Raw genomic sequence first — 10330 nt, 5'->3', positions numbered from 1 at the left:
TTTCGAAGAAAAAGACTTAAAAACAAAATTTGGTGCACTAAAGCACTAAACTTCACTCTAATTTTAATAATTAAAAATGACCTCACGCATCTTTTACTACATAATATGCTCTAAAAATATAGTTTTCATTTTGGCTGATATCAGACACAATGCATGCCGAAGTAAATGCATCTGTGATAGGCCAATATCAGCCAAAAATATCAGGGTTTTTTAAGTCACTGAATTAAACATTTATCTGCAACAAGGAAATCTTGACTTTCACATATTTTACATTAGTGATGGCACTAGAAAAATCTGTTTCACAATTTTAATAAAGCCAAATCATGATATACAGATATATGACAACATAGAAATTATGTTTACAGTACAACAGAAATTGTCTTCATGTAATTAACTGGGTCCTGCCTGGAAAATCAGCCGTGATTCTTAAAAGGTCCAGTGTGTAGGACTGAGGAGGCTCTATCAGCTGACATAAAGTTTTCATTAGTGTATAATCAAATGAAAACAGAAATCATTGGGTTTTCATTACAAGGAGCATTTTATATCTCGTGAAGGGCTGAATCTTCTTCCACAGAGTCCACCATGTTTCTAAAGTATCGCCAAACAGTCAAATACAAACACCATGTCTATAGACAGCTTTTCACTTTTTCCCCGCCTGCCATAGTTTCTCCTACACGCTTTGGAGAGAGAGTGAGACAAGGGTGTTCAGTTGGTTGCAATCTAGCTGCCACTAAATCCTACATAGTGGACCTTCAAATAAACCACATCTCTCAGAGTCAACACATTTTTACATCCCCTTGGCATGGTGTTTCCAGTGCTACAACAATGCATATAGAGGATATGAGTCTATGATGCATGTTGGAATATCTTGAAATACTGCTGTTCTCTAAACCCTCAAATTAATCTCATGAGCATTTAAAGGAGTCTTCAAAAACAGCGCATTGTTAGAAAAACTGCATGACAAAATAAAGTTATGTATAATCACGTAGTTGTCTGCTTTACCAGTTAAAGTCTAATCCAATCAACATCATAAAATTAAACATCTTGTATGTATTTGGATTTGAATTAGTGCATCGGTTTACTTGACTGAGGAATGCAAATGGTGTCTCACTCTCACACACACACACACACACACACACACACACACACACACACACACACACACACACAAAATGTGTGAATAACAACTGACTTTCTTTTGAATTTTTCCCCCATTTACCCTTTCAGAAAGTGATAAAAAAAAACAATAATTCTCTTCATTCTTCTTTTGCTTCACCTACTCGTTTTCTTTTCATCCACACATATTTAAAGCTTAATGCACACAGACACGGCAGAGACACGCCAAAAATTAGGATAGGAGGAGCAGGAGATGAGAGGCACTTCAAGCCAGAACAAGGTTAAAGATTCACCTGACATTTCCATCATTAAAGCAGCCTCTACTGTGTCAACAAGTGGTTGATCGGTCAGTGTACAGGTCGCTCAAGAGCAAACACTTGTGAAATTCAAATTTTCTTTTAAAACATAATCCTGCATGTTCATCTCCCACTTTTGATATCACTGAGACGTTGGTAATGAATACCTGCAACTTTTTAACTGAAGAAATCATAGATGATTAAAAAGCAACCTTTCTGTAAGATAAAAACAACAACTTCAAGACTTGTGGTGATTGGCAGCATCCAATATTTAAAACTGATACTTTGCATGTTGTGTGTGTTTGAGTGCGTGAAAGAAAAAAAAAAGGAAAATGGCTTCATCCATGTGTCTTCTTCTCTGGTGGGCTGTGCTAAGGGCTTGCCTTCCTTGCACTGACGAGGTAGCCCTTAGCCTTGATGATGCCCCTGCTCTTGACAATAATGGAGTAGCGCAGGACCCACTCCAGCCTCCAGTTAGCCATGTTCAGGTCCTGCGTTCCCACCTGCACCGCCTCCTGGAATGTGGCTGCTGACATCAGCTCTGTATAGAGAAACATGAGGCCAAGAGTGGAGCCGTTTAAAACTCAGGATAAAAAGAAAGGTCACATTTCACATTAAGTTCCTTGTAATAAGCGACAGTTATGTAATAAAGCTCTTCTGAGTCTTTTAAAGTTGCTTATTAACATTAACAAGACTATAAAAACATTAACTATAGCGTAATTAACATGTTTGTTGTTAGATTAGGAGACATTTAAGGCACTTTCTAATAAAAGCATTATGAAGTTCAACAAATTGTAACAGCATAACAAACACGTTTATTGAGAACTGTCTTTTTTATTTTCAAACATTAACTAAGGTTTTTATGTTGCTTGATTAAAATGAATATATACTTCTTTTAACCATCCTTTTGCAGTTAACTATGAAAATATAGAATACTGCCGTACCTTTAATGTCCGACTGAACACTAAGAACACCTGCACTCTGTTCACGAACCTTTTCTCACCAAGAAACTTCACTTTAAACCCATCTAATCCATCTAGATAAAAGAAAAGAACCTGACTTTTACCTTTGGGATCGTTATGTGTGAGCAGCTGGATGTCAAACTCCTTAGCGAAGGCCGTCAGGTCAGGAGGCATTACACAGCAGGAGGCCAGGTTGACCTGGTTACTGCTGGGCTTCACCTGGAACAAGAAAGGTAACTTATTCAATGACTGGCTGCTTTGGCTTCAGCGTAGGAAATAAGCCACAGAACGTCCTGGTCTGACAGGGTTTACTGACCTAAGCTCATGACAGAAAAAACAAAGTAACTGTAGTAATTATCTTAAGTCAACATCTCTGTTGCCTCGTTAACTGGGCAGACACTGTGTGGACTCGCCTACAAGTAATTAGAATGTACATCTTTTTTGTTGGCTGTTGTGTTTTTTTAGGCCTTTTCTGGTTTTATTGACAGTATAGCTGAAGAGTGTGACAGGAAACAGGATAAGAGAGGGGGAGTGACAGGCAGCAAAGAGACCCAGGCCGGGAGTCGAACCTGGGTCCGCTGCAGAGCCTTGGCACGTGGGTCGCGTGCACTACCAGCCGAGCTAAGCAGCACCTGGCTATCGTGTTTGAGCAGTTGCACATGTCATATTTCCCACATAGCTGCTGTCTGAAGAACTGCATTGTAACTGAATCTTGTTTAAATACCTGTAAACACACAGCGTAGATCTTACTCAATTGATATAAACGCTTGCCTGCCCAGCTTAAGGATGACACAAATTAAGGCTCACATACACAAGATTCCCACCCACCTGAGCCCAGGTGTAGAGCTGTTCTAGCAATTCTTTGTCCAGGTCAGAGGTTCCAATTGCAGCAATCTTCTGGCTCCTGACCAGAGCCTCCAGTTCCTCCCAGGCTGGCTGCAGGTGAGCCAAAGTCTGGCTGTCACCCTCCAGGGGCCCAGGTGGGGCTATGATAACAGAGTCAAGCTGGGACACTGCCAGCGTCTGGCAGGCTACAGATGACAGGCAAACAAGGTGAATTAAAGTAACGTTCATATCAATTGTATGGAATTTTAATAGCACATGGAGATGCTGATGAACAGATTTGAAGCTCACCCATCTCCACTGCATCTCTGATGGAGGACTGAAGCGACTCACACAGGAACAGCTTAACTGCAAAAACAAGGGAACCATACACACATCGCCCTCAACATACTGCAGTTGTTTATTACATTTTTATCATTATTTGTCTATTTACATTTGTCTATTTACCAATTTCTATATGATCCAGCCAGTTCTCAATTAGGGATGCTCTGAAAATTGTCTGGCAGTCAATATGAGACTAAGGTTGATGAAAAATTACAAAAGAATCTGTCACTTAGCTGAGGAAATTTTTTTTTTTATCCGTTTACACAAGGTTTAAGAAATAAGTTACCTGCGTAAAGCCCAGCCAAACCAGAAGACTGAAAGCTAATGAATGTGTTACTCTATAGAATTAAGGTTCATCTTGCAGGTTACAAAAAACAGAACTGACCTGAAACCTTCAGCTCCTCCCTCTCTTCCGGTGTAATAGCTTCTGTTTCCTGCGAACTTGAGCAGTCCAGTGTATCTGGAAAGTCCTACATGACAAGAAAAGCAATCTATTTACCAACTGTGTCACTTTTTGTGTGACTAAAGCTCTTTAAAGACATTAAATATGTAAAATTAAAATCTGTGAATTTCCCTGCAGGGGATGACTCTAACAAGCTTTGTATTTGAGACCTCTTAATTCAACTCTTTCAAGCCTCCCCCATCCATTTGAGTCCGGTGGGCGTGGTGATAAAAGCTCAGGCAGATTAGCTGAGCCATGCAAAACAGTACAGACATGGTTGTGTTCAGTAGGAATGAAGGTTCACTACATTTGATCAAGCAGCTTTTTCAATCTCGACTTCACAGTTTTCAGAACATGTTAGTTTGAATAAACAGATTGCTCAGTTACAGTCGGTACTAATCTCTAGAAATTCTATCACAATCAATGCACAAAACCTCCAGAGCAAAAGTTCCTGTGCAACCCACCCACCCCCACCTACCCTCCATCCCATCAGACAGACAGACATTCGGAATGGCGCCTTTGGCAGCCAGCACTGCATGAACATTCATCATGACAGCTTCTTTTCAGTAAGCCTGGAGGCATCCTTTGATGTCATCACCACAGTTATTTTTCTTTCCCAAGCACTGAAAACCTGCTGCCCGACACAGTAGAAGCATGTTACTGTGCAACTCATTCTGATTGTAAAAGCTGACCATCAATGCAAATACTACTGCTGTTTACTTTTCAGTGTTGTAAAAATATGCAAAACTGGTGTAGCAGCTCCTGAGATAAACTACTTTACTCTCACATTCATATCCCAATGACATTTCATGAAAAACAGTCAACAACAGAAACCTACAAAAGTCTTCCTACCTTGGATGGTGGTTTTGTTGTGGAGAACCAATCGCTCAGTGTGGCTTGAATGCAGTCTTGAAGCTGAAACATCACAAAGAAAAACAAAGTTTAATCAATATCTGTGAAATGGTATATTTCTTATCAATGATTCCTGGAATTCCTGAAGTTTAACTGATTTTTTTTTTCACAGCAGAATCCATATCAACATCTGGGCAGCTGTGCTTTGCAGCTCCACCAACACAGGGGTTGCAATGTGTGATAAACAATGAAATCAGAACTTCAAAACCAGGCCAGAGTGAGGGGCAAGGAGAGGAGACAAGTTTACCAGCTAATGTAACTCATCTATTTAGAAACAGATAAGCACAGTGTGTGGAGGCGAGCTGCATCAGTCGTGCAAGGAGAGTACGGATGACTGAGAAATGTGAGTGTTGAAGGCATGCAGATAATGTCAAACAAGACAAAACCTGAAGATGGCAGAGAGAGACACTGTTAGGGACACGTGGTGAACGAGCCTCCATTCTGCTGCTGTATTTATGTCACATGTCAGGAGCACTCAACTAACTCTAAGGGCCAGAATTCACATTCCCTCTGTCTGACCTGTACAAATGCCCTTTTTATTTAAATTTTATTTTAACTAACTAAACTTTTATTTCAACACTGACTCCATACCATGACAAGTCCTTGGTTTCTGTTCTGTCAGTGAACAGATATGTATCACCATCTACTTGGATAAGTGATTATTTTCCAAGGCAGTGTGAAACAGGCTTTAGACTCTCTTGTGGTTTCTGACATTTCATAAACAAAACCAACTGATAGCAACCATATTACCCCAACAAATATCAACCGATAATCAATGTCAAAACCTATACTGAGTTGCAGCACTGAAGTTATAAATGACATGTTGGAGTACATTTTTAAATCTTAAAACAAAGATCACCTGTCTGCAGGCAACGTATGTCACATGCGTGATCTCTGTGTGTGAGCAGACAAGCATTTAGAAAAGCTGTTCACCCCAGGGTGGCTCATTATCCTAGTTATACTGTCTTCATCACATAAGCCTGACATATTCAATGTAAATTTTAAAAAGTAATTACTCCCCTTTGGCTCAGACTAAGTCCTGTAGTTAAAATAACATTATGCAACACATTTTGATGGTACAGTGTTTTGTAAAAGGGTGAATGGTGTCTCTGTCTCAGCGACAAAATAACCGAATCTCAAACAACCGAGGTTGTTGCCATTTCCAGTTGGCTGCGCTGTTCTCTAAAGAAGGAAAAACCTGTATTTGCACCTTTATAAATGTCATAATTCATTCAGCTGTTCACACCATGTGCTTAGAAATTACATTTAATGTTTTCACAGGTCTACCTAAATGAAGAACTCAGGCACACCAGTGCAAAAAACATAGCCAGGATTCCAGTGTGTGGGAGCTATATTCACTTGACTGTCTTACCCACTGGAGTTCAATTCATGTTTGTGTTACTGATCAATACTTGTATGAACAATGAAAGACTAGTAGACTAGTAATTATTAATTTTTTTTTTTTTTTTCAAAATTGTGAATGCGATTCGGGAAATAATGGTGTTTACAAAACATGTCTGACCATCAGAAAACCATAGTTTACAAACATGTGAGAAATCAAATGTTTCTGTAAGAGAAATTACTGTTGCTGTGAGCAATGTAGACACGATCAGAGGAAGAGAAGCAGCAAACTGTGTATGAAACTGCAAAAACATTCGTGTCTCAAGGTTAGAAAGCAACAGTTGTATATTCACAGTTCAGCGCCACATTAATATAAATCTGACTTAATGAAACACTTAAATGATTTTGCATTTTGACTCAGTTACTTTAATATCACCTCTGTTGTCATTACCTCATTACTACCCAAGATACCATCAACGAGCCCTGGAGTTTATTTGCTTTTACTACCTGTATGGTTGGTCTGAACACACCTGTCCCAGGTAAACATTTATTTTAAAAGTAAAACCTGAAATACTTTGTTTTAAAGATATCCCTGTGTGTGCCTCTGTGTAGACTGCTCATATAAGGTTACACATGCCTTATTGTCAGTGAACACACTGGCGTCTCGGCTTGTTAAATATTTAGCCAGCTATTCTGACGTTATCGTCGAGGCTAAGCTAATAAGCTAACCTGTCAATGAACCCAACACAACTAGTTAGCTTAACTTTCGTTGGTGTGATGTACCTGTCGTCGTTTAACATTACACACGTTTTACGTCACATTACCTCCTCGCTGGGAGAAGCCGGACATTTCTTTTTCAGCCGACTTCGGCTGACCAAGTTCCCGGTGTGGAGCCTGAGAGTCTTCGCGTGGTTCATCATCATCTTCGCCTCGGTGTTCGTGTTGGTGTTTTGGGGATCCATGTGGTTTTCGCTAGCGAGCTAACAAGTTGCTAATCAGTGTGAGCTGCGACGAAACGTGACAGCGTGCGCGCGACTACTTACTGCTGCTCTAACTGGCGGCGAACACAAGGCTGATCAACAATAGTACACTACTGTTAAAAAATAAGAAGTCAGGATGACTTGCAGTCACTGTTGACCGACCTGCTGCTTTACTGGGTGATCCTGCCTGACTGTTATGGAGGAAAGCCGGTGGTTACGCCCCCACCGATGGTCGACGATTGTCCCGCAAAACCTGGTCAGGGTTGTCCCGGACGAACCGGCTGCATCCGTAACACGGGACTGGATCAACGGAACGGAGTGTTGCAGTGGGCGCAGTCCCTGTTGTGACCACGAGATGGTACTGCAGCTTTTCTTATTATTCTATCAAAGAAGCGAGGGCAACGTTATATAATAATGTAACTAAAATACATTTACTCAAGCACAATTCCATTGTTACTTTTCTTAAGTATTTACATTTTCTTCTACTTCATAGTCAGTGAAGGAATGTAACCCAGTACATTTACTCTTGTGCTGTTCTTAAGTCCCATTTTGATGTACTTGTATTTGACTTCCCTGTTGAAAAAAACAGCATAGGTCAGCACCAAAACACAACATGTGGTGCTGGTCTATGCTGTTTTTTTCAGCAGAGTGGAGTAATTACATTTTCTGCTATGTATTCTTCCACTCACTACATTAATTTGATAGCTTTAGTTACTAGTTACTAAGCAGATTTCACACTGCATTTTTTAATCAAGTTATTTCATTGGCAGTTAAATAATTTAAAAAAAACAAAAAAACAAAAAACAAGAAACACTGATCTCAATAATCTGAAATTTGTTTATATTGTACCTGATAATTAGCCAGACAATTAATCATTCAGTAACCAGGTAATCTCACAAATGAATTAGAGGACAGGCCGTGTTAGTATATGCTTGTATGAAAATCTCTGGATTAGTTTGGTTACAATTGGTCTCTTATATATGAGCATTTATATTTGATGTATTTTTCGTGATAACTGTTTCCCTTTTTGTGTATATTTGTCATGTATCTGGAAGATATTGTTTAGTATGTGTTTTGTGCTATCTTTTCCAGCCTTGCTTGTTTTTCTGATGGTTTGCCTTTGTATTGTGGGCACACCCTCCCTTCAAGACGTCGTCTTCGAGGCGAGAACTCACAGATGGATTTAATCATGTCTGACTGTTGGCTCCTCACCTATTTAGTGTTGTGTGTGCTCTGTATAAGCACGCTATTGAAGGCTTACTGGTGTGTGTTATCTGAGAGTGCAAGACATTCTGTGGCAGGTAATCAGTCGACCTACAGCAGGCAGTATATACATATATGCAAATAAATGTATAATTTACTTTTACTCACTTTTTGAAACCAACATCACCAGAATATTTACTTTTAATTCTTAAGTACCTTCAACAACAAATACTTTCTGATTATTACTCAACTACAACTCCTTGGCTGATTTTGACTTAACAAAGTTATATAAGCACAACATCATCACTATTACTTAATTATGACTGGCTACTTTTTACAACACTGTTCAAACTTCTATCTATCTATCTATCTATCTATCTATCTATCTATCTATCTATCTATCTATCTATCTATCTATCTATCTATCTATCTATCTATCTATCTATCTATCTATCTATCTATCTATCTATCCGTCCATCCATCCATTCAGGTTCTGAATGCTTCTTCTTCCACTTGTGTAAATCCATGTCTACGTACCTTAATACCAGGATCTTGACTCTTGAATCATAATTTTACAGCATTCAGTTATATTTATATGATTTCAACTTTGTGGCAACAGTCCAGGTTAATGATGTCAATCATCATCCATAAATTATTTTCAGGTGTGGAGCAGCACTAATCAAAAGCACACACATACTGCTATATTATTATTGACTCCAAATTTACATTTAGGGCATTTAGCAGATGATTTTATCCAAAGCGACTTACAGTTTTTCATACATATACATTCATACACTGATACTGAATACTTGTATGGACAATGAAAAATTAGTAGACAGGACAGCTTTTTTTGTTCTTTTTTTTTTTTTTAATTATGAATGTGATTCAGAAAATAATGGTGTCAAAAAATATGTCTGACCATCAGAAAACAATAGTTTATAAATGTGAGAAATTAAAAGTATCTATAAGAGAAAGTACTGTTGCTCTGAGCAATGTAGACACGATCAGATGAAGACAAGCATCAAACTGTGTATGAAACATGAATCTGTAACTGTTACTTTCCAGATGTCGCCTCTGTTGTTATTACTACCCAAGCTACCATCAATGAACTCAGGAGTTTACTTGCTTTTACTACCTGTGTGGAAGTCTGACCACACCTGACCCAGATAGACATTTATTTCCCCACAAGTGCAACCTGAAATACTTTGTTTTTACTTTGTTAGCAAGTCAAATACATACTAATTTGTTTATTTATTGGTAGTGGCTGTCATGCAAGGTACCAAGTTGACACTTGGACATGCAGACCAGAGGAACTGAACCAGTGACCTTCTGATAGAAAGACGCTGGCTCTACCCATGAGCCTTTAGGAAAAGTGAAGCCCACCTGTAAAACACCAAATAAGTGTTTTTTGTATGTTTCCTTTCAATTCATGTGTCAGCTCAAACATGTTTGAGTTTACACATACATAGAGCAAAGCATTTTAAGAATATCTTTAAAGTTTTTTATATCTTGATATACAAATATATGTATACATATTTCATTTTTATGTAATATTGATGTGACTTTTATTCAGATGCAGAGCAGGTAGATCCATTAATAAATGTGTATGATGTTGGGGAATGAGAGAGGAATGTGTGGAACCTTTCCTGTTTCAACATGGTTATTCCCCTGAGCCAAGTCAATTCTTTTTGATTAAACTGGAAAACCGACTGAGTCAGGCTTTATCTCCCGACATCAGTGCGGGACCACACTTGTGCTTGTGTGTTTAAATGGCCGGAAATCCGTTTAGTCAGATGTGAAAATCTCCAAGAAAGCCTTCCCAGAAGTGTTGAAGCAGCGATATATTAACGTTCATTGTTTTGGAATGAGGTCTTTATCTAATAATCACCCATGGAGCTAGTGTTTGAATCT

The 10330-nt window shown here is 38.8% G+C and overlaps 1 protein-coding gene across 1 annotated transcript; it reads right to left on the bottom strand.

Annotated features, from left to right (window-relative positions):
- Positions 1 to 293: 293 nt before the first annotated feature.
- gclm (glutamate-cysteine ligase, modifier subunit) lies at positions 294 to 7459 on the bottom strand. Its single transcript, XM_037114046.1, has 7 exons — positions 7061 to 7459; positions 4836 to 4898; positions 3927 to 4011; positions 3509 to 3565; positions 3203 to 3405; positions 2479 to 2593; positions 294 to 1953 (listed from the first exon to the last, which is right to left on the bottom strand). Exons 1-7 carry the CDS (start codon positions 7196 to 7198, stop codon positions 1784 to 1786), a joined length of 831 nt encoding a protein of 276 aa, XP_036969941.1. The 5' UTR covers positions 7199 to 7459; the 3' UTR covers positions 294 to 1783.
- Positions 7460 to 10330: the final 2871 nt, after the last annotated feature.

This window comes from Acanthopagrus latus, chromosome 11 (genome assembly GCF_904848185.1).
Source record: "Acanthopagrus latus isolate v.2019 chromosome 11, fAcaLat1.1, whole genome shotgun sequence".
NCBI classification, from domain to species: Eukaryota; Metazoa; Chordata; class Actinopteri; order Spariformes; family Sparidae; genus Acanthopagrus; species Acanthopagrus latus.
Note: the sequence above shows the minus strand (reverse complement) of the source record. Positions and strands in the feature narration are given on the sequence as shown.

Bases quoted from the DNA above. Each gene is read 5' to 3' on its own strand.
- gclm (XM_037114046.1), bottom strand. From the start codon at position 7,198: ATGGATCCCCAAAACACCAACACGAACACCGAGGCGAAGATGATGATG. The intron at 3,406-3,508 runs GTGAGCTTCAAA...TGTCATCTGTAG, and splicing joins CAGAGATGCAGTGGAGATGG to CCTGCCAGACGCTGGCAGTG. The intron at 2,594-3,202 runs GTGGGTGGGAAT...TTCTTGTTCCAG, and splicing joins AGCTCTACACCTGGGCTCAG to GTGAAGCCCAGCAGTAACCA.